General features: G+C 36.4%; 2 protein-coding genes across 6 annotated transcripts in view; both read right to left on the bottom strand.

Moving 5' to 3' along the window:
- Positions 1-25,234, bottom strand: part of LOC137238489 (acyl-CoA Delta-9 desaturase-like) — a 142,503-nt gene that overhangs the window by 23,745 nt on the left and 93,524 nt on the right. For all 4 annotated transcript variants that reach the window (XM_067763543.1, XM_067763545.1, XM_067763542.1 and 1 more), the window contains one exon: positions 17,661-17,971. In XM_067763543.1, the coding sequence (XP_067619644.1) occupies positions 17,661-17,952 (292 nt within the window). In that variant the 5' untranslated portion in view covers positions 17,953-17,971. The remainder of the gene's footprint in view (positions 1-17,660; positions 17,972-25,234) is intronic.
- Positions 692-13,550, bottom strand: vrs (versager). Of its 2 annotated transcripts, XR_010949201.1 has the most exons (3): positions 12,821-13,550; positions 7,785-12,758; positions 692-3,392 (listed from the first exon to the last, which is right to left on the bottom strand). XR_010949201.1 is itself a non-coding variant. In XM_067763546.1 (2 exons), the coding sequence occupies exons 1-2, from the start codon at positions 13,136-13,138 to the stop codon at positions 11,967-11,969; spliced, it is 1,110 nt and encodes a 369-aa protein (XP_067619647.1). In that variant the 5' UTR covers positions 13,139-13,213; the 3' UTR covers positions 5,201-11,966. The 2 variants fall into 2 exon arrangements, 1 of the variants encoding a protein (XP_067619647.1); XM_067763546.1 differs by lacking the exon at positions 692-3,392 and having other exon boundaries at positions 5,201-12,758; positions 12,821-13,213.

Here is a 25,234-nt window from a genome sequence, read left to right as displayed (position 1 = left end):
GTTTCGCTGGAGCACTCGATGTCCGTACAGAAACTTTTCCATGAGTTTCTCTTCGCCCTGGTAATTTCACGCTTGTAGATCCTCACTAGATCCCTGTACTCGTCCCGACACGCTTCGCTTTCCGCGGTCTTTGCGAGCTTAAACATTTCTTTAACCTGTCTTCTTAGAAGACTCAGTTCATTGCTCCACCATGGCGGCTTTGCTTTTCCTCTGAATCTTCTTAGAGGGCAAGCTTTGTTATACGCAGTCATAAGCGTCCTTGTTAGGAATTCATTCGACTCCTCCAGTTCCTCTACATTAGCAACCTCTTTGGGTTGTCCCAGTTTTGTTTCTACATGTTTCTGGAATTTAGTCCAGTTCGTTGACCTAGGGTTTCTAAAGGTTCCTCCCTTATCTACCCTCTTTAGGGGGATGTTGAAGCTGATATACGCATGGTCGGAGAAGGAGGGTCTATCAAGAACCATCCAATCATACCTTGATATATCACGCTCGGAGCTCAATGTAATATCCAGAACATTGCTGGATGTTGGACCAATATATGTAGGGACATTTCCCCTGTTGGCTATCTGCAAATTGGTTTGCAGGATGTAACAAAACAGAGATTCGCCTCTCTCGCTCGTATCTGCCCTTCCCCACGTATTGTGGTGCGCATTTGCATCTGCGCCTATGACCAACCACCCTTTGCGCCGTTCCTCCTGTACTAGCCTTTTGCACTCCATCGGTGGGACCTCCGCAGCATGGGCCATGTAGCAGGACGCCAGGATAAATGCCTGCTTATTCTTTTGCTCAACGGCCACCGCTACGAGATCCTCAGTGGTGTAATTAGGCAGCATATATGAATGCAGCTGTTTCCTTACCATTACTACAGCTCGCACCCGTCCTTCCGTTTGCGCGTAGTAAACGCCAAACCCGCGCGCGCTAAGTCCAGAAACCTTTCCTTCCGATGAGAGCCACGGCTCCTGGATCAGCGCCACGTCAAACTGTAGGACTCGCAGCACCATTGGGCTGTTTGTCCCCCTCCAGCACGTTCGTCTTGACGTCGTCGTCCTCCCCTTGCCCTTTTGGTTTAGAGGCCCCCTTCAGCCTCTCGTGACTGTTGTGCAGGGTGTTCCTCTGTGCGAGTCACAGCACTATTTAGCGGTTGGTCCTCTTCTAGCACGTTCGTGGTGACGTCGGGGACCTCCACCTGTCTTTTTTCCCTTAGGCTTTTGAGGTCCTTTTCGACTTCGCCCACATCTAGCGTGTTAGGGTTTTAGCAAAAAAAAAACTATCAATTTAATAAAAAAATAATTTCAACTTGTACCAAAAAGGTATCAATTGGATAAAAAAAATTATCAAATAGATACTATGTTATGGCAGAAATAATAGGAGAGAGTATCAAGTTGATAACACGTACAAAATATCAAATTGATACTTGTTAGTATCAAACCATACAGTTCGAAAATATCAAATTGCCAATTTCGAAAATATCAATTGCATAACACGCTTGATAAAGAATAATTGATACTCGAAAGTTGCATATTGATGATTATTTAGCATTGCCCTGATACCAGCTTTTTTTGAGAGTAATTACCGATTATTGAAGGAAAAAATTTATATGGGAAATCTAGTTATATAATTAACGATTAAGAGTTAAGTACGAAAATGAAGATAATCGTGAAAGTCGGGAACTATGAATTTGCAAACAAATAACGAAATCTGTTTGTGGTACGGTTAAATCCGGGACAACTGTTATATTGAACCTAATAGAAACGATGCTGACACATCTTTTCCGAAAGATTCGGGAGACGCATGTTCTAGCACGATATATGTAAGTTTTAAAGCATTTGGTCCTTAGTTAGGTGAGGTTGACAATTGGGTTGGAGAAGCTATATATTGCGCTGGCAACTCCTTGAATCAATTTGGTATTTTAGTCGCCTCTTACGACAGGAATGCGTGCCGCGGTTATATTCTAGGTCCTCTAACCCGCTGGGGGTATTCTTTTCTTCTTTATTGGACTTTAACATTTAAATTATATAATCAAACTTAGTTTTATCAAATAAGTTACTAATTTTTTCATAAAACAGCAATAAAATGCATGCTTAATATACAATATAGGGTTCTTGTATTATTTAATTCAAGATTATAACTTTACTTTAATTCAAATGAATTGTTATATCACTTATGAGTTTGTATTTATAGGTATTTCATTACTAATTATCAAATTTGATTTTTGAATTCCAAAAAAGTTTGTTGTTTGGAGATTCCAGAAAAATATATATAAAACCTACATTTAATCGTGGTCTTGCTTAAAAATAAAAACATTTTATAAGTATATACATAAGTATATATTAAATTATTCTTCATTTTGTTTTATTTATCGGAAAGCTGTCAGTTATTTCATTAACCACTTTAACTAATATCATTGGATAAGTTTCAGGGTATATGGGTAGGGGATTTTAGTAGTCTTCCTTTCCAAATTAAAACCCACGGCACTTCCTTCACCAAATATAATATAAATTTATTTAAAGAAACTATTATATGTAACTTAATTTCCACGATTGATTTTAACTTATTTATATGTGTAGATTTAATAACTTTTACTTCACTGAACTCTCACAATTGTTAGCATTAAATATTCTGCGAATAGTGGCGGATCGATCGACGGTAATTACAATAAGCAAAAATTTATAAATTCTTTGTTTAGAGGGTGGTTCATTAAGGTAAGTATTTTAACACATTTGCAGGGTATTTCATTAGGTAAGTATTTTTGCAAAATGTAAGTAAATTAGCAAACGTAAGTATCTTAAAAATAGTTAATATTTCATTAGGCAAGTATTTTTAGCAAAAGGTAAGTATCTTAAAAATAGTTAATATTTCAATACTTCATGTTACAAATAAATTTTGTAAAATCATTGTATATTACAATTTATAGGTCAATTAAATTTGGGCTCATGTCTCCAACATGGCGGCCGGCCTGCTCCGATGAGGGAAGCAGCAACTTCTGCATCTCCTCCAAAGTGTTAACCGCTGTTGAAAACAAATTCCTCAAGCGCTTCTGAGTGGTATTATTGTCTGCCCGTTTCTTCTTTGGCTTTAAAATTACAGTCCTTTTTGTTGTCTTCGTTTTCGGGGCTGGAGTCAGGGGTTTACTGTTGAATCGTTTCCGGCGTTCTTCCTTTGGCCGCTCACGGTGAAGCAGCGTGTGGTGAGCGAGGCCACATCGGCGGCAGCTATCAGGGGAGCTGCATGCGCCCGTAACATGGGATGTTGCCAAACAATTTATGCAATATTTGTGAGCCCGCACCGACTCATAGCGTTCGTCCGGGGTCATATACATAAACGCATGGCAGTAGCGCAACGAATGCCTTTAGCAACACAGCCGGCAGGTGCTGAAGTTTCCATAACGTGGCCTGAAAAGAGAAGTCAAAATAAAGGGGGTCAAGTGAGTATGGGTGTAGAGAGTGGGCTGTGATATGAATCCCTACAGTTGACACGGTTTGGAGAGATATATAGGGTGAGGGTGAAAAATTTAGTCTGCTAGGGGAAGTACACACACTTTTGCTATGGGCCGTTTGTATATTCCGCTTCGATTCGAGTGAGTAGGGTAGTAAATTCTTCAAATGTGAATTTTTGACTGCCTGCAACTTTAAGGAAATAGGTTTTAAAGCTTTTAACTGCCGCTTCCCATAATCCGCCCATGTGAGGAGCATATGGTGGGATGAATTGCCAGGACAGTCCATGAGTAGCATATTTTTGAGCTATGTCAGTTGCGGCTTCCTTGAGAAAAGAAGAAAGCTCCTTTTGAATTGCACGACTTGCTCCAATAAAGGTTTTGCCATTGTCTGACATTATTTTGTGTGGGAGTCCACGACGACTAACAAAACGAGCAAATGCTGCTTTAAAAGCAGCGGTCGTCAGATCTGAGCAGACTTCAAGATGGACTGCTTTTGTTGAGAAACATACGAATACACAAACTTTGAGTAAGATGCCTTCCGTAAGATTGATGTTTCAAACGAGAACTGGTCCAGCAAAGTCGATCCCGGTCGTGTGAAATGGGAGAGAGTATGTGGACCTTTCCGGAGGGAGTGCGGCCATTATTTGGGATTTAGCTTGTTGTTTGTAGATCGTGCATATTTACAATGGAATATGCACTTCTTCACCTTTTGTTTGAGTCGAGGGATGTAGTATTCCTGTTGTATCACGCGGTCGAGGGATGTAGTATTCCTGTTGTATCATGTTGTTGTTGTTGTTGTTGTTGTTGTTGTAGCGATTAGGTTACTCCCCGAAGGCTTTGGGGAGTGTTATCGATGTGATGGTCCTTTGTCGGATACAGATCCGATACGCTCCGGTAACACAGCACCATTAAGGTGCTGGCCCGACCATCTCGGGAACGATTTATATGGCCACATTGAACCTTCAGGCCATCCCTCCCTCCCCACCCCCAAGTTCCATGATGAGCTTGGGGTCGCCAGAGCCTCGTCTGTTAGTGAAACGGGATTCGCCGCTCGAAGGTGAGGTTGACAATTGGGTTGGAGAAGCTATATGTTGCGCTACACAACCCCTTGAATCCCCCTGTTGTATCATGCGGATCATCAGTTGTTTTTCGGCATGCAACAAGGTAGAGTGAATAAATTCTAGGAGTAAATAGCAACACCGAGAGTTATCGGGAATTATAATACTATAAAATCTTTTTGTGGAGTGGTTTGTTGGACTGTAGATCTGCAAATTTCGGCAGAGAAGTATTTATGTTGCGCCAACAGGATCAAACGAACTTTTGCCTGATGAGCTTCCTCTTGGGTTAGCGTGATCGTTTTCAGAGTATCAAGACCTTGTGCCCTGTGTATAAGTCGGTACATATAAGCAGCGACTCGTAGAGCTCTTGAGTAGGAAGAAAAGCGTTCGAGTAGATCAGGCATATCTACAGTATGAAATGCTTGAGTGCGCTTTTGTTCCGGTGGAGTAGGGGTTTGTGTCACTAGTTTCGGCCAGGAAGTTGGGGATTTGGCCAACCACTCTGGGCCCTTCCACCAAAGGGAGCATTCGGCTAGATCCTTGGGTGTACATCTACGGGTACCAAGATCTGCTGGATTATCTCCACTGGGTACGTGTTTCCAAGGGGCGTTACTCACGTTTTCCAGAATTTGTGAGGTTCTATTTGCCATGCTAGTACGATGGCGGAGTCCGACCAGAGAAACAGGTCATGTGGAGTCAGAGTTAGGTGTGAGAGAATTTATTTTATTAATTTTGTGAGTAGTACTGCTCCACAGAGTTCTAGACGAGGCAGGCTCACGGTTTTCACGGGAGCCACTTTGCTCTTCGCCACGAGTAGGTGAGTAGAAAACTTGTCCTTGCTATTCTGCACTCGCAGGTACACACAAGCGCAGAATGCTTTTTCAGATGCATCTGAGAATCCATGCATCTGAAAGGGTTTATTGGGTGAAAATTCAACCCATCGAGGGATTTTAATTTCATTTATCGCGGAGAGATTTTCGCGAAATGTGTTCCATTTGTGGAAATCGCTGGGTTTGACTTGTTCATCCCAGTCAGTTCCTTCTAACCAGAGTTGGTGGAGGAGAGTCTTGGCTAGTATCATTATTGGCGATAGCCATCCTGTCGGGTCAAACAATTTCGCAACCGCCGATAAAATTTGCGTCTTTGTGTTCGAGTTTTCTGCGGGTATAGGGTCGTAAGAGTATGAGAAAGAGTCGTTTATGGCATTCCATTTTATGCCGAGGGTCTTTGTTGAGAGAAAATCTGCATCTAGGAGATCAGATTCTGGGATGGGTTCCAATAATTTTGGGTGATTCGCCGTTATTTTCTTGAGTGGAAAACCGGCTGATTTCAACGCTTCGATAACCTGGTGTAGAGAGTCGTGAGCGGACTGTATACTATGTTCGCCCGAAAGTATATCGTCTACGTAGGTTTCGTGTAGCAATATATCATAGGCGAGTGGTTGGGTGGGTTTTGTGTCTTCTGCGTGTTGGTGCAGAGTCCGTATCGCGAGATATGGGGCACAGTTGACGCCAAACGTCACTGTCTTTAATTTGAAGTCCTCCATCGGCAGCTGTGGAGATCTTCGGAAGAGAATTCTTTGAAAATCCTGATCTTCTTTATGAACGAGTATTTGGCGGTACATCTTTTCGATGTCGCCGTTAAATAGTACTTAAAAAATCTCCATTTGAATAGGACGAGCATTAAGTCGTTTTGGAGTATGGGGCCTGAGTGTAGAGCGTCATTTAACGAGTTTCCAGAATGGGTAGTCCCAGATGCGTTGAAGACAACGCGCACCTTCGTTGTTTTGCTGTCGGGTTTTAATACCGCATGATGGGGGAGATAGAAGGAAAGATACTTTCCTTTATCGATGAGCTCGCGGGAGGAGGTTGCCTCCATATGGTTAAGGGTGATATATTCTTCCAAAACTTCCGAGTATTTTTCTCTTAGATCTGGACTTTTTTCGAGGGATCTTTCAACGCTGAGGTATTGTTGTTGTGCAGCAATACGTGAGGGTCCCAGGGCAAGCGTGTTTGGAAATTCCCTCTTAAATGGTAGTTTCACTACATATCTACCATCTTCTTGGCGGTGGGTGGTTTTGCGGTAGAGTTCCTCGCAAAATTTGTCATCTTCCGAAAGAGCTTGAGTCATGGGTAGCTCTCTCTTTCTGATGCCAGAACTGCTGGAGTATTTTACTGAGAGTATCATCCGGACTCTCGAGTACTTGAGTCGAGAATGTATTTACAGTCTCTTTAAGGGTCCGCTGAGTATCCACCCAAATATAGTGTTTTGGGCTAATAAAGAGCCACTTGCGTTGGCTTGTAACCCTTGGACTAATATTTGGGGAGTAAGATCGCTGCCTATAACCATGTCGATTTTTGAGGGTCGGCGAGTGGCAATGTTGCAATTTCCTTCAAATTTACTGTCGACACTTTGAATCTGGGTAAGAAATGAGTCAATTTAGGCAGTAAAATGGATTGGGTATAAATTTGCTTTTCAGATCCGCCGAGCAGAGAGATATTTCACAGATCTTATTCGAGTTTTGAACTACCGAACCTCCCATTCCCGATATTTTATAAGGGGTTCTTTGGTTGGCAGTTGAAGTAGTGTTTGTATTCTAGAGGCTAGAAAGGTTTTTTCAGAGCCTTGGTCTATCAGTGCAAGAATTTTATGATATTCGCCGTTAGCTGACACTGTGACTAATGCTGTGGGTAAGAGGGTGGTTTCGCTACTACTTGCGAAGTGAGCCGATGTCGTGTTTTTCTTGAATGGGGTTTGAGTTGATTGGGTTCGACTGGCATCTTTTGAAGTTGATGTTCTGTCTGGGTCTTCAACTAGGGGTTGCGCCTTGCTCCTTTGTTGTCTCCGTGCTGAGTTTTGAGGGCTGGAGTTTGTTTGAAAATGTAGTAAAGAGTGATGCCGTTTTTGGCAATATACACAAGTGAAATTGCTACCACAATTTTTTTCCAAATGTGAGCAAGCTAAACAATTTGTGCAATAATTGGTGTATATGTGGGTTATTCTTGGTATACGTATTTATGTGTGAGTACCAAGTACAGTTTTTGGGTTACCGCTATGGGATTTCCTGGATGAAATTTACCGCTTGACTTTTAATTTATGCTTTATACATACATATGTATATGCACGAACAAGGGGTAACTAAGGTGAGACTGTACCTTTTTGCTTATATAACAAGGTAATGCGGTTTTTTTTTATAAAACGAACGGTTTAATATACCGATCGCGGGGGGAGTATTTTGCTGTACTTGGGTATATTATGCGTATTTTACTTTTGTGCAAAGGTGTACTTACTTTGGCATCCTCGGTACTCTTGTTCGTCACCTGTTTTGCTGCGCTGAGTGTGCTGTGTATGTGTTGTTGTTGTTGTTGGCGTACCACTTGTTCAGGTATACTGCTCGTGGCTATAATAAACTCTGCTGCTTCCTTATGCAAATTTGCCTCTGTGCCTTTTTCGAGCGCTTTTTCTTGTATGTATGTGTGTTTATGCGCTATGTGTATCCGTGCCGTAGACGGGTCACTAATTTTTTTTTCTTCACTCGAGGAAAATATTTTATAAAGCAAACCTTTTTTGTTCTTTTTCTTTATTCTAATTTATTTATTTTTGCAATATATATGCTTTCTTTACTTTTATTTGCAGCACTTTATTTAAATCTTTTCACGTATATATATTTTTGCACTTTTTACTTAATCTTTTATTATCTTTCTTTTTTCCACAGCTTTTCTCACTCCTATTTTCAGCGTTTACTTTGTATATATATGTATCTATATGTATGTAGCTCTTAGCTTAGCACTTTTACTTAGTTTTTATTTTTCCCTTTTATAGCTTTTGCACTTTTATTTCGTTATATGCGCGCCGCGTACCGGGTAAGTATTTTATATCTTTATTAATTTGTACGTTTTTGTTGTTTTCCTTAAATTTTCTTCTTTTTACCGACTAGGGTAATAAGGTTAGTATGCACGTATGTAGGTATGTAAAACACGGGTATGTATATTTGTATTTAACCTTTTTAATTTAATATATGTTTTGCACTTCTTTTCTTTCAATATGTATTTTTGTAAAGAATTTTTTGTTTTTAACTTTTGGATTTATCTCCTTTTTTTGTTTCTTCCACTTTTTTAGGTCGCTGGTTCCAATGGCGTCAATGGACCATGGCTAAGTTTCAGGGTATTGGGTAGGGGATTTCAGTAGTCTTCCTTTCCAAATATAATATAAATTTATTTAAAGAAACTATTATATATAACTTAATGTCCACGATTTATTTTAACTTATTTATATGTGTCGATTTAATAACTTTTACTTCACTGAACTTTCACAATTGTTAGCATTAAATATTCTACGAATAGTGGCGGATCGATCGACGGTAATTAGCGAACTAAAAACTTACATATTAAGCTATACAATTTTCAGCCTCCTGCGCAGCTAGGAAACGGTAACTATTTATATGTTCGTACATATGTATGTAAAAGGAATGTACAAAGTTGAGTGCACGGTAATTACAATAAGCAAAAATTTATAAATTCTTTGTTTAGAGGGTGGTTCATTAAGGTGAGTATTTTTACACATTTGCAAGGTATTTCATTAGGTAAGTATTTTTGCAACATGTAAGTAAATTAGCAAACGTAAGTATCTTAAAAATAGTTAATATTTCATTAGGTAAGTATTTTTAGCAAAAGGTAAGTATCTTAAAAATAGTTAATATTTCAATACTTCATGTTACAAATAAATTTTGTAAAATCATTGTATACTACAATTTATAGGTCAATTAAATTTGGGATCATGTCTCCAACAAGCATTAACCTCATGCTAGCTTTTTATGAGCTACTTCATCAAATATTTCGATCTGCTTTTCAGCTATTTCGTTAACCATCACAAGCAACACTTCTAAATATATTGTAACGAATTTAGTGAAATCCCGCTTATTTCCAACCTTCTGCAAATCGCTAAATTGTCGAATAAATAACTCCAATATTCAATAATGAAAAATGGTCTTTATTAGACTACTTTAAGGTACTTCACAATAACACTTATACTTCACAACTAATTCCGAGTTTAAATTAAACTGATTACTGACTACCAGAGCTGTAAAACTAAGTAATCATTTGAAATTTTAAATCATTGATTTAAGAATGCTTTCTTTTCATTCATTCATTCGTTGCTAAGGAATGTGGCTTAAAAGCTAACCCATTCTTCATTCAGTAGTGAAAAAAAAGAATGCAATCCTTAGCTCATTTGAAGGAAGAATGGAGTTATTGAATGAAACATAAAAATTTTTCAACACAGAATAAGCATTCAAATGAATCCAGCCTTTGCTGAGTGTGCACACACTTTTTTAGTACCAATCAATTGTGAAAAATGTCGTACATGCACAAAACCCGCTCAAATATCACATGGTTGCATTTAATTAAAGCCACTTCAAATATCAACACAAAAATTTAATTATTGTCCGTGATGACCAGTTTTTTCCATATTTAAATGACAACAAAGTACGAAGAAGTTAACTGGAAAAGTATTCCTATTGAAATTTTCCTAAAGATTTAATAATAAAAAAGCAAATTACAAATATTTCAACATCTCTGCCTGAAAAAGCCTGAATCACCGTAGGACCATGCCATGGAAATAGACATATGTTTATCGAAATTCTCGGAATTAGGAAGCTCCAACGAAATCGCCGATGGACCTATGCACTTTGATGTATTTAAATGACTTTAACTCAAGTATCTGGTTTTGTTATATTATCGACAAAAAATATCCACAATGTGTTCATTTACAAAATCCATTTTACAACAATATAAAAATAAGTAGTAACATTTTGACATATAGCAAGAAGGCAATAGATTGTCTTTGAGAAGTTTCAGCCAAATTCTACTATATCTTCATGTCTTTTGAATACTTTATATAATCAAGAGCCCTATGGTTTTATGTAAGCGAGTTATCCGCGAGATTTACCTTAAAAGGAAACCGATCAACTTACAAGAGCCTAACATTTTTTGATCTCACACGATTAATTAAAAAAAAATCAACCCAATTACGAAGTATACAAAATCTGCTATGAAGTACTATTTCCTGTATGTCTTATGTTTGGACACCATGAAGATGATTTAAGACTTTCCTGGTTTATAATTAACTACTTGTTTGTTTTCGAAATGGTACCGTCGCAATATACCAGTAAATGCTTCTTTCTTTTCAGTTGGTCTTAAACAAACAAAATAATTCATATTCAATAACTATAAGCCGGTGTTAAGCTCATGAATTCTTAAATATTAAACTACTTGAAAAAATTGCAAGGGGCTATTTTTGCCATTGACCAATTTTACGCCTTTTTTGCACCCAACTCCTAAATTGATTTAACATATCTGATGGCAATGAAGTATACAAAAAAATAACCCTGGGAAAAAAGTATTTAGTACTGAATGGAAAAAAAGTGTGCATTCATTTCAAGTTTACATTCACTAAAGATTGGGAATGGTTCCTACATTCACACTCTATATTGAATTATATTTTACCATTCAACACACACATTCACACACACTTTAGCTTTGAGTTAAAGTAAAGCCATTCAGGAATGGAGATTTATAATATGCAACCAAAAAATTACAAATTTTTAAAAGAATGCTGAGAGAATGCACACTCAATTGATTCAATCTTTTTACAGCTCAGCTGACTACTCAGCCTGTGCTGCTTTTATACTCTCTGTTGCCTTGTCCGCATATTTCTCCAAATGTCTAGACGTTTCTCCTTCTAGAATCTACTACTTGGTTACCAGCTATATGCATGTGTATTTGTAGTTTATAGCCTCTCGAATAGCGTGTGTATATGTGAGTACTACTTCAGCTGATGATATTACATGTGTTTGCGTGTATCTCTCCGTTGCCTTGTATGTACATATGTGTGTAAATGATGATTGATTTTTTTACGTACCAAGAGTGAGAGGTTGCTTATTGTTGTTGTGCTTTATTAAATAACCGCATAGTGATACTAATATTCGTCACAATAGTTTAACCAAAACATTAACAAAGTTAACGAATATTTTTAGCTACATTTGAATCAAAACATTAGCCAGTTGCGCATTTGAATTTTCAAATTAGAAAAAAAAATTATTTTATAATTTTATTCTGTATTTTCTTCGGATTAAGAGTTCAAATGAATTTTAAAAAAATGTAATTTTAAACTCAAATCTGCATCAGTTTTGTCGCGAATCGATCCGCACTCCCTCCGCAAGGCATCCGTCGGATACCGTAATAGGTACGAGTATAATTTTTAGATAGTACTGCAGATTACGACATAGAATTCACAACTAACTACGCATTTTATTAGATTAAAGCATTGTTTAATAATAAGCTCACAGTTTTTACAACGATGTCTGTAAACTTAAGTCCTTACATATGTACATTCAATCGAATAAACGTATTTTTCATTACATCGACATTAAAAATAAATCAGTGTTCAGAATAGATATATATATATATACAAATTCACTTAATATATGATTTAGTGCAGTCAAGCAAAAGTGATTTGGAAGAATTTTGGGAAATAGTTGCAACTGCATTGGTTGGATTCAAAATTCGTCGGGACGTGCACGATTTGGATGGTATTTGATTTTGATCAGTCGCTATTTTACTTCCAGGTTGTAATTGTTTGATTCCGCCATTGCTTTTGCTAGATATTTCATTACTGGATGCTACGGTGCTATAGCCGAATGTTTTAGCCGACAATAGACCGTCTGTTTGCACGCCTTCTTCCGCTTCCTCGTAATCATTAATTTCCTCGTTATCTTTCTGTTGCTGTTGTAACGGCGGGGTCTCGACTATTATGCGTACATCTACAATCTTTTGTACATCATCTGTGATTTCAGATATTTCTATTGATGGTGACGGTGTTACATTAGACAGCATAAAATCCATTGCGGGTTTATTTAACATTCCGCTACTTGCAACTCCAAGATCATCTCGACAGCAACGAGTTACATCACATTCTTGCAATCTCGTATGTGGGTGATGCAATGAATATAAATCCTGAGGAATTAAGGGTGTATCGATGGCTGCACTAAAATCAGTGCGCTGCTCGATTGTATTATTTGGTTGGTCGTGTTGGCGTACACGCGGAAGGTACGCCCATCGACCACTATGACGTACTTGTTTATTATTCGTACGCATGCGTTTACGTGTCCGTTCAAACTCATCACCTGAAAGAGATTCTTCATCACTACAGCCTCGACCACGTTTCATGTTTGGATCTAAAGTGCTTTTACTGCATCTCCGTGGATCCTATTTAAACGAAAAGATATATGTATTGAAGAAATTGTTTCAAAACTATAAACTGTGCTAACATTGCCACGAAATACTCGACGGTCTGGGCCTTTTGAATTAGTTGGGACACTGGGTCCTGGTAAAATAGCGGCACAACGTCCAAGCGCATATCGATTGATGCCACGACGTTCGATCAACCCAATTTCGCTTAGATTTTTCAATGATTTCTGTACAACATTCTCAATATTTGGAACCGGAACTAAATTTCGCATTTGATGTTTTACTTGATCTATTATGTGTTTCATACTAATGGCTTGCTTGCGATCTCCGCCACTCAAAGCACCCAAAGCTTTCAACACATGACGATTTACTTTCTTCGGAACGTTAAAGTGGTCCATTTTTTAAATTTCTATTGTGTATTTTAGTTCTATCTATTTCGATTAATATAACTATTAACTCTTAAATATCTTGAGGCAACACACAAAAATTTGGCAAACTTTTTCTAAAAAAAAAACAAAAAATTTTACAAATAACGCTAGTTTATTTTTTTGGGGAACAAAAAATTAAGTTAACTTAAAAAAATATATAATACAAATTTTTGTATAATTTTATCAATGTTTGACTGATATGACAATTCAAACTTTGATTACATAGATTCGATTGTTCCAGCAGGTTGTTTTAAGATTCCAAATAAAAGAAATTAGGACCTTGAGCAATTGGGACAGCAGAGTTGGGAGTAGTGGCATGACGTGTAATGCAATAAACCAGACAGGTGAAGCAAATATTACAATCAATAATAGTTTAAAAAAACTAAAAAAAACACGGTTTTATAGCTAACCGAACTAAAAAATAGAAAATAATTTTCAATTAAAAAGGGTTTATATAACAGTAGTAGAAGGTCAAACAATCGTTTATAGTTAATCACTTCAAAATAAAATTATAATAAAATTTAAGTTATTAACAGAATAATTTAATTCAGATTAAAAAGCGTGGGGTGCATTTGACTACGTTTCATATCTTTCCTATCAGATAGTTGCCAATAGAATGATTGTAACATTCAATATCAAGCACCCCACGCTTTTTACTGTGAATTAAATTATTCTGTTAATAACTTAAATTTTATTATAATTTTATTTTGAGATGATTAACTATAAAAGATTGTTTGACCTTCTACTACAGTTATATAAACTCTTTTTAACTGAAAATTATTTTCTATTTTTTAGTTCGGTTAGCTATAAAACCGTGTTTTTTTAGTTTTTTTAAACTATTATTTATTTTTAATTTTTTAGTTCAAGTAATTTTAAAAGTTGTAGTCGAGAGTGATGAAACCTCGAAACGCCAGCGGTCCATGGATGAATCCAACCCCACGGCACCGAAAAGGGCCAAGACGCACGGGGGCTGGACGCGGTCTTTCGCCGAAATTGCCAAGGGTCGGCAGATCATTGGCATTATAGACGAGAGCAGCGAAGATGGCAGGATCCCGAAACAACAGTGGAAGTGGATCGAGGCCGCGCCCGCTACGGTGGCCGTTAAGATTAAGAAAGACAACCTGGTCCACAGCCATCTTACACCGATGCAGGGTGGTTCCAGGGCAATGTCAAGAGAATTGCCTGTAACGACGCCAGGTCGGTAAACCTCTATAGGGCCGCCGTCACGCTGATAGAGGTGGTATATCCGGGCTCGCGCCTCAAGGTAGTGGAGGCGCGTGATATCTCCTCACGACCAAGGGCTAGAGCCTGTGTTCCAGTGACGCCAACGGACCCAGCTGACATCCTGGAGCTGCTCCAGGTGTACAACCCGCCAGAGGTTTGGAAGTCAACCCAGATAAAACCGAGCTTGTCCTCTTCACGAGGAGGTACATAGTACCAAATCTTACACCGCCAAGAATTGGGGGTACGTTCTTAGCGTTTAGCGATCAAGTCAAGTATTTGGGAGTCATTCTGGATAGGAAGCTATTATGGAGTGACCATATGGTGGAGCGATCCAAGAAGGCAGCAGCAGAGCTGTTCACCTGCAAGAGGGCAATTGGCACCTCCTGGGAATTCTCCCTTAAGGTGACCTACTGGATTTACACAGCCATTGTGCACCCGATTCTTCTTTAAGGTGCCTTGGTCTGGTGGCCTGGACTAGCTAAAATACCTATCTTAAAATGCTTCAAAAGGTGCAACGGAGTTCGGAGCTCTGCATTACCGGGGCTCTCAGCTCCACTCCAGATTCCGTTACATACATACATGGATACATAGATAGATACAGGCCAAGCTAATAAAAGCGTGTTAAAAAGGGCTTCAGTATGCTCTTTCGTAGATGTGCCATGCATCACCTTCTATCATTAATAAAGGAATGCGCTTATGGCCATTCAAAGTGGTAATAACGCCAATTGACTTTATGGCCGTTGACCTTATGTCACCACACCATCACATTAATGCATTGTCATCGAGCCTTGATACGTGTGCAAAGTTTCAATCAAACTTATGGCCATTCAAAGTGGTAATAAGGCCAATTGACCTTATGGCCGTTGACCTTATGCCACCACAACATCATATTAATGCATTGTCATCGAGCCCTGATACGAGTGCAAAATTTCAATCAAACTTATGGCCATTCAAAGTGGTAATAACGCCAATTGACCTTATGGCCGTTGACCTTATGTCACCACACCATCACATTAATGCATTGTCATCGAGCCTTGATAAGTGTGTAAAGTTTCAATCAAACTTATGGCCATTCAAAGTGGTAATAAGGCCAATAGACCTTATGGCCGTTGACCTTATTTCACATTAATGCATTGTCATCGAGCCTTGATACGTGTGCAAAGTTGCAATCAAACTTATGGGCATTCAAAGTGATAATAAGTCCAATTGACCTTATAGCCGTTGACCTTATGTCACCACACCACCACATTAATGCATTGTCATTGGTCCTTGATACGTATGCAAAGTTTCAAATTAATCAGACTTCTAGAAACCGGTGAAAATTAAGCTCAAAAATTCCGTTACATACAGGCCAAGCTAATAAAAGCGTGTTAAAATCGAGTCGCATTGGACAATACTCGCCCTCATAAATTTAATAGCGTTTTCTTTTCTGGCTATAGTTTTGCGCTTGTTGTACACCGCGCAAGGGTTGTTGTTCTATTTATGGGGTATTTCGTTCTTTTGTGAAAATTGTTGCCTGCTCGCAACGCAAAAGCGTTACACTTTTACGCTGTATAAAATGGCGGTGTGGCAGTGCAACTCTGTGAAACTCTCAATTCGCTCTTGAGTTCCACATATACTTTGTTAATACGCCAATTACACGGCTCAAGTATCCTTGTGCCAATTATCAATTCGCAAAATGATTTGCCCAGTGTGTGCACTGGTTGCGCTGAGAACTGCGCTAAAATCAAAACGATTTTGATATTTACGCATGTCTGCAAATATTGCACATGCTTTTTTCTTCGTGTGTGGTGAATGTTACACAGTTTACCTGTGGTTTCTGATAATATAACATCAGTAATTGTTGCTTAAAAATGTTAATATCGGAGGCGTAAGGACCATCTCTAGCTTGTAACAGGAATTCACACAAATTCAATAATACATAATAATTTTTTATACAATTAAAACACGTTTCATTTGTTGCGCTAGTTGAAAAATGAATATTGCGCAGTGCTGCAATGAGTTGAACTGGTCTTGCAACTAATTATAAAAATTATGAATACAATGGAAAATAAACGCTTCTGGTGCCAGTTTTTCGACTTATACAATTAGTGCCTTTTTTATACAATTAAAACACATGTTTCATTTGTTGCGCTACATTAAAAATGAATATTGCGCAGTGTTTTTGAGCCGTGTATGTCAAAATTTTCATTTGCACAAATTCCGTCGTTTTATATTTGCGCATGGCTTTTGTGTCTAATATGAGTGCACAGGTCACCTACCAGATTGCGCATTCACGAGTTCACAATTGGTTCGTTATGCGCATCTACGTCACAGTTGACTATTTGAGTGAATGAAAGAAAGAGAGAAAAAAACAAGAGCTAAAGGAAAATTACGTAAGAACTGCCCATAAAAAAGAGATGATCTAATGTTTACATGCGCAATGCGCAATCTTCTTGTGTGATTTGTGATATGAGTGAATATGGTGAGATGAAAGGTTCTTTGTATGCGCTATAAATGTTGACAATTTTCTGGGGTAGGAGTAACACTATTAAGGCTTTACCATTTACTTAGGCAACAATTTATTTCAGAAAAGAAAATGCTATAAGTGTTGCTTCTTGATTTATTTGCAACATTGATTTTTTTTAAAATAAATTGCATTAATGCCTTTCTGAAATATGAAGTAAAGAGCAGAAAAATAACGCCTGTGGGAGGGTTTATTTCCTTATTTCTGATTTGTACCATTTTAAGATCCGTGCACACTAAGCGACGCGACACGTAGCGACACGTTCCACAAAATATTCGCGGCATTTTTGCCTTATTGGTAACTTGGTCGTGTCGTCTCGTCCGACTCTCGCACCTAGTAATACTCTTGATAAACTTGATTGTTTATCAGCTGTATTATTGCCAAACAAAAATTTTTTGATTGTTATACAAATTAAAAAATGTTAAGAGTAAGTGAAAAACCAAAACTAAAACGTCTTTACTAAGATATTCTTGTAAATGACTTGCTGATGTTGGAGATTTCTGACGAAAATGCCTGCTGTAATGTCTGCAAGGTTGCATTCCTTTGAGTTTACCGCGTTTACACAATGAAATGTGCGCGTAAATTTATACAAATTGTGTAAATGATTTTTCATACAAAATTTGACAGTTCGTTTACGCACTAGATAAATTTATACGTTTACACACTTATATGGTTACATGAGTCCCCCTATTGTTTTTGCGGTTTACGTTCAATATGGATGTTGATATATGCGTATGTATGTATCTATATTTATGTACTTACCAAGAGCGAGCGTTTGCCATTTAGCCGAGGTCAGTATTAACCAAAGGCCATATACAGCTGCCAAATGTAGGTAACCGAAAATAAGAATATTTCGCCAAACAAGCTTGAGTCGTCGCTTTTCGGCCTTTTTAAATTTTCCAATATCCTTTACAAGACCACCATCATACGTTTCGGCATCTTGTTCGAAGAGTACGCCAGTAGAGTTATCAGTCAATGTTTTTGTGTCATCTCTATCGCCATTAACCAAAGAGTTGGTTATGGATTGTGTATTTGCTGTTGCATTTGGTGGCATTTTAGTTTTTTATTTTTCGCTGTAATAAATGCATTTAGGTTCATAAATATATAGTAAATTAACATTTAAGTAACAAAATCTGCATACAAAGCTCCGCCAGCGAAAATTTGAAATAAGAAATCTTCCCAATTTATTTCCTGTGGCGCTGTTTTTTTGATATTAATAATTAATGCTATTAAAACTTTTTGAATCGTGTCGTAATAGACAACTAATATGAACGTGCAGTTAAAATTTGTTCCGACTTTTTATTCCAATATTCGGTGGTGGTATTCATAAAAAGTTTTGGCATTAATTCGCTTTTGCACAGAGAATTAATTTCAATGGCGTGAAAAAGTATTACTGATTTTTATTCTCTTTTGTAAAGAAAATTAATATCAATGACGTTTATTCCAACATTAATGACATTAATTACAACTTGGTTTTAACATTAATCCTTTTTGGAGCTTGGAATTACTGTCATTGACATTAATTCTCTTTCAAAAGCGAATTAATATTAATTGACATTAGTTTCAATGACACTATTTGTCGCTTTTCACAAACAAATGCTTTTGTTACTGGAACTCGTTACTTGAAGAAGAGGGTGGACGAGGAAAGCAAACTTGCACCGACTCGCTTGCAAAGTGAATTTAACAAAGCGTGATCGACAGTTAAATACCAGAGCTGTAAAAATGTGCAATCATTTGATATTTTAAATCATTGATTTAAGAATGCTTTCTCTTCATTCATTCATTCTTTGCTACGGAATGTGGCTTAAAAGTCAATAATTGAATGAAACACAAACATTTTTCAACACAGAATAAGCATTCAAATAAATGCAGCCTTTGCTGAGTGTGCACACACTTTTCTAGTACCAATCAATTATGAAAAATGTCGTACATGCACAAAGCCCGCTCAAATATCACATGGTTGCATTTAATTAAAGCCACTTCAAAATATCACCTCAAAAATTTAATTATTGTCCGTGATGGCCAATTTTTTCCATATTAAATGACAATAAAGTAAGAAGAAGTTAACTGGAAAAGTATTCATTTTGAAATTTTCCTAAAAATTTAATAATAAAAAAAGCAAATTACAAATATTTCAACATCTCTGTTCCGAAAATTGTCATCGTTCTAAATGAGTGTTGCCAATGTGCCATATAAAAGGCTTGCATTAAAAAGTACTAGCCTACATTTGCACGTCCTCAATTGGTGATTAAACAATTGAAGAAAAGGCAATACATTATAAAAGCTCTTAAGTTCCTCCATATATTCTTCCTAGCGGTATATGGTCAAATAATGTATCTATACTGGTTTGTGATTAATTGCAACAGCAATATCCTATTTTCTAAGAAAAATATTCTCCTAAACACAATAGTTTGTAATTACAGCCATTTAAAGTAGGCTCTATAGGTAGTTGTAGCTTTTTTGATAGCAAGGAAATTAACTTTGAATAAAAATCTGCTCAAGTAAGGTAGAATTCAACCAAAACAATTTCAATCTTTTACCAATGCCGTGCAAATAGGCAGAGAGACTATTCTCAACCACTCGGGTCCTATATTTATATTCCGTCAAATAGAGTTTCTCCCAATGGAACATTTTTTTTGTGGCACAGATGAAGGAAAACGGGGAAGGTGAATCAGGTGAATAGAAAAAGCTTGAATCACCGTAGGACGATGCCATGGAAACAGACATATGTTTATCGAAATTCTCGGAATTATGAAGCTCCAACGAAATCGCCGAGGACCTATGCACTTTGATGTATTTAAATGACTTAAACTCAAGTATCTGTTTTTGTTACATTATCGATAAAAAATATCCACAATTTACTTTATTTGGTCAATGCACAATGTGTTCATTTACAAAATCCCTTTTACAACAATAGCAAAATAAGTAGTAACATTTTGACATATAGCAAGAAAGCAATAGATTGTCTTTGCGAAGTTTCAGCCAAATTCTACTATATCTTCATGCCAAATTCGACTATATCTCCATGCCTTTTGAATACTTTATATAATCAAGAGCCCTATGGTTTTATGTAAGCGAGTTATGCGCGATATTTACCCAAAAAGAAACCAATCAACTCACAAGAGCCTAACATTTTTTGATTTCACACGATTAATTAAAAAAATCAACCCAATTACGAAGTATACAAAATCTGCTATGAAGTACTATTTCTTGTATGTCTTATGTTTGGACACCATGAAGATGATTTAAGACTTTCCTGGTTTATAATTAACTACTTGTTTGTTTGTTTTCGAAATGGTACCGTCGCAATATACCAGTAAATACTTCTTTCTTTTCAGTTGGTCTTAAACAAACATAATAATTCATATTCAATAATTATAAGCCGGCGTTAAGCTCATGAATTTTTAAATATTAAACTACTTGAATAATTAGAAGGGGCTATTTTTGCTATTGACCAATTTTAGGCCTTTTTTGCACCAACTCCTAAATTGATTTAACATATCTGAATCAGATAATCTCATGGCAATGAAAGTATACAAAAAATAACCTTGGGGAAAAAGTATTTAGTACTGAATGGAAAAAACTGTGCATTCATTTCAAGTTTACATTCATTAAAGATTGGGACTGGTTCTTACATTCACACTCTATATTGAATTATATTTTACCATTCAATAACACACACTTTAGCTTTGAGTTAAAGTATTTTAAGCCATTCAGGAATGGAGATTTATAATATGCAACCAAAAAATCACAAATTTTTAAAATAATGCTGAGAGAATACACACTCAATTGATTCAATATTTTTACAGCTCTGTTAAATACGATTCTCTTGTAAGGGACTGTTATGCCAAACAAATGTAAACAAATGAATTAATCCTTTGTGATGCATTTTATCATTTCTGTTTTTGTTTGCATTTTAGCTTGTGTGACAACATTATTTACGACCACAAAGAAAATAATATGAGAAATTCAAAAGGCGACCGCACTTATTTCAATAAAACCAAACACACAAATAACATTTGTCTATCTGACATATTAAAAGGGTATTTTGCTAAAAATAAAACATATTTGTTTACAAACCATTTACATAATCCATTTTTAAACAGTTTTATTTAGCCTGACTTGACAGGCCGGCCGCACGGCCGTTGTGAACGAATTTTGTAATTAAAATTTAAGTAACTTCCCGATAAGCTACAAACTTGAAACTTGGAATATAGTTAAGAACCCGATGACAATGCAATAATATGAAAGAAAAACTCCGATAGGTGGCGCATGGATCGAGATATTCACGAAAATCGTATTTGTGGGCCGATTAGGCTCATATTTGGAACACATATTACATACATCAATAGAAAGCGACATATGAAAAAAAATCCCCACCAGGTGGCGCAAGGATCGAGGTATTAAAAATACTCGTATTTGTGGTCTGATTTGGCTCACATTTGGAACAAATATTCCATACAGTCCGGTAGAAGTGATATCAAAATATTTTGGAGTTCGAGGAGGGACAAACATACGTGGCGCCGAATAGAGTAGAGTCTTTGGAAGGATTATGTGACCTAGATTGTAACAAATTGTCAGCAAAGAGTCCTTGTAACAATGAGTCACGAAATGAACTAAATAGAATGAGAAATAATAGGCAATTAAATAAAGACTAAAAACTTGAAAGTAAAATAATTAAATATGTTGGTTTGATGAGCTTGAGGCCGTAAAGTAAATAAAACACGTTTATTTTCCTTTTTTTTAAAAATATTTAAAAATAAAAAATATTTATAAAATTTTACAAGTTAAAATATGTACAAACATATATATATATATATATATATATATATATATATGCGGACAAACAGAACTTACACGCAATGATGTGCTTGATCGAATGATCAGGTGGTTGAAAAGTTTGTTCAAAAGGAATCAAATAAAAATATAAACAAGTTTGAATACCGTAAGTATAAACAAATTTAAGGTACCGTATATGTTAACAAAAATTAATACCAACAATACCTATATAGAAAGAGCATAGAATAATAAGACAAAAAGCATATGTATCATCTTCATTGTTGTTGTTGTAATCCAGGTTATTGAAAGCGGGATGTTTGTTGGAATATATATATATATGTGGTTATGTTAAAACACGACTTTACTGTTCTAAGTTCACTTCTTTATTCATCTTCACTACAATTTTATAATTTAGTTTAGTCATTGCGAAATACGGTGGAATGTAAACAATACAAATGTCAAAATTTACAGTGTTGAATAACTATTACGAAAGTTGCTATTATACGTGTGTTGGAGAACGTAATTTTGCAGATATGCTTACGTAGCAGGATTAAATGATTTAAAACGTAGGCTGATACGCCACATATATTACGATGAGCCATGCGCAGCCTGCATTGTGTGCTTTTGTTGTTTCAGCACCAAACCACACGGCATTTAGATGATTAAATTTTGAATTTCCCTACATATAAATACAATTTGATTCTTCTTTCTGACTAAATAATGAGTTATCATACAATTGAACAAAAGAAATAATCAAATATGAATACCTTTGATGATCAAAAACTGAAAATCATTTTTCGATCATGTTTTGGAATCATTTTTGAAGTCCTTTGATGATTAAATTTTAATATTTCATAAAAGTCAACAAAAAGAATAATCAAATATACTTACCTTTCGATGAACAAAAACTGAATATAGTTTTTCAATCATATTTTGGATCCATATTTGAATCAAATGTGTTTACTTCAGGTGATTAAACATTTATAATCATTTTTAATTCAGCTTTCTGAATCGTTTCTGACTATATTTGTTAACTGAATAATGAGTTTTATACTTGTTAAAATTTTACTTTTCATTGAAAATCTTATTTTTTTCACATACACACATTTTTTCAATCATGAAGTTCAGAAAAAATATGTACATATATAAAATTTTTATTACTAAGACATTCTTCAAGACAATTTAATGCAAATGCTGCTCATGCCCGAAGATTTCCCCAACAATTTCTCCACCTTCGTCCTCCAAGATAATACATAATAGTTGGACAATACAAAAGTTGTGAGCTATTTGACCAGGTAAGTGAAACTCTCTTGACATATGTACCTGGATATGTCTTCAACATCCCGTACCGTATCGTATTTTAAGATATTGACCATCATAGCTGATGTTGGATGTTGTAGTCGCAGGTGAATATCGGTCAAGTTTGTTTGCGAGTGACCTGTGGTTCAAATAGCTCACTTCCGCATGCTTTATTCCCCTGGTGAAATAAGATTATGTAGTATCTTATTTTGAATGAGATATGAAGAATAAATGCATCATAATCGCATTCAAAAATGAGTCAAAATATGATCAGAAAATGACTGTGAAAAGCAGTCAAATATTACTCTAAAACAATTAAAACTCAATTTTACAATGATATCAAATATGAATAAAAAGCGTTTCGAAATATGAATCATAAATGATTATTCAAGAATAATCACATTTATGGTACATTTTTCTCCCGACGATACGCTAATATTCTAACAGAAAATGCTTTTAAATTTGAACGTTTTTAATCATCTTAGGATATGATATTTGAATATTTTTTGATCAAAATTTTCAAAAAATGCTGGCTGGGAAGTTTCGGTAAACCCTTACACATTGCTCAGTGTCTGATTTAAAATTTATTCTATTATATTAGGGGTGTTCAAAATATGAAGCATTTCCAAAATATATCTTTTGTTATAGTGTTTCTTGGTATCCAAAATTCTAACGTTTTCAAAATCAGGGTGATGCCCAGTATTATTGCAATGGGCAGACCAGGCTGTCTTATTTTCCGAAGAATTGTTCCTTAACTTTATATTCGACTTGTGTCCGGAAATCCTCGGCCTCAGTTTTTGCCTAGTAGTCCCTACATATACCTTGTTGCATATGTTGGACCCGTCACCAGTGCATGGAATTTGATAAATTAAGTCAGATTTCTCCATCTTAGGAATCATGTCTTTCATGTTGCTGTATACCTGTCTGAGCGTGTTGTAATATGAAAACGCTGATCTGTATTTTTCCTGATCATATAAGTTTGAACTCTTGATTCTCTCTGCTATTCCCAGGACATATGTTACTGATTTGTATATTTTGGCATTTATGTCACTTGACCTGGCGTTGTGGGTTCTTTTGTGAAAATTTCGTACCAGTTTATCAGTTCGTGGGGAAATTCATTTTGTGCTAAAGTTTTCTTAATTATGGGTATGTTCTTCTTCTGAAACACTTTATCGCTTATCGTAAGAACCTTTCTAATGAAATTCTTCGCGGTATTCAAGTTTGTTTTGCGTTCATGTTTTGAGTTGTAATTGATAAGCCTTCCAGATGCAGTTGGTTTCTTGTACCAGTCGATTAGTAATTTATTATTCTTCCTTATTATCAAAGTATCAAGATAAGGTAAATGACCATCTTTTTCTACCTCTATCGTGAACTGAATGGTCCGATTGTACCCATTGAGCATATTAATCATGTTGTCAATCTCGTCTGTTCTGACAACAGCAAATAAGTCACATAAGTCGCACTAAACTTTCGTCATCGTAAATATATGTACCGTTTATCTTCTCTTTGAACTCTGTCGCATCTTCCATGTTGTAATTGGAAGATTTAATTAAGTGTTTCAGAATCTTGACGACATATTTACATAATTTGTATGATGGGGAGTCAATGGACGAACAAATAGGCCGAAGCGGTATGCCGTCTTTGTGTATTTTCGGCAGGCCATATATTCTGGGGGGGTTAGCGTTTTTACAAGTGAGGAAATTATTTTCTTTCAAATCAATGCAACCTAACTTGAACATATTTTCAACTATGTCGTTATTCTTCTCTTGCAATTTGTTCGTCGGGTCCCGTTTCAGAACTCTGTATGTGGAAATATTGTTCACTATTGTTTGCATCTTTTTATCGTATTCCGGTTTGTCCATTGTTACCGGGACGTTGCCTTTGTCCGCGCCTAGTGCAAGCAATTGGTTGTTGCTTTTAAGAAAACGTTTTGTTTTCTGAAAGGTCTCATATGTGAACCTGTCCCTCAGTGAAATTGTCTTTTTGTTTAGGTGATCCTGTGTGTAGTGAAGCTGTTTCTCCCCATTTCCTGTTTTTCTTTATCTTGTAAAGTTTGAAGAACATTCTCCCCATCTGCAATGGTTTTGAAAAGGGGGAAATTCCTGTTATTTGATGGGAGGGCATATTTTGGACCTTGTGAAAGAAGCCACTTTTTATCTTCCGGAATTTTAATTCTGTTGTGTTACAAAACCACTCTGGTACCACCCTAATATTTAATTTCTCCATTTATTTCTGTCTCAGATTATCGTACTTATTTG

The sequence above is a fragment of the Eurosta solidaginis genome, chromosome 1 (assembly GCF_040869045.1).
Source record: "Eurosta solidaginis isolate ZX-2024a chromosome 1, ASM4086904v1, whole genome shotgun sequence".
Classification (NCBI taxonomy): domain Eukaryota; kingdom Metazoa; phylum Arthropoda; class Insecta; order Diptera; family Tephritidae; genus Eurosta; species Eurosta solidaginis.
Note: the sequence above shows the minus strand (reverse complement) of the source record. Positions and strands in the feature narration are given on the sequence as shown.

Bases quoted from the DNA above. Each gene is read 5' to 3' on its own strand.
- vrs (XM_067763546.1), bottom strand. From the start codon at position 13,138: ATGGACCACTTTAACGTTCCGAAGAAAGTAAATCGTCATGTGTTGAAA. The intron at 12,759-12,820 runs GTTAGCACAGTT...TCGTTTAAATAG, and splicing joins GTCGAGTATTTCGTGGCAAT to GATCCACGGAGATGCAGTAA.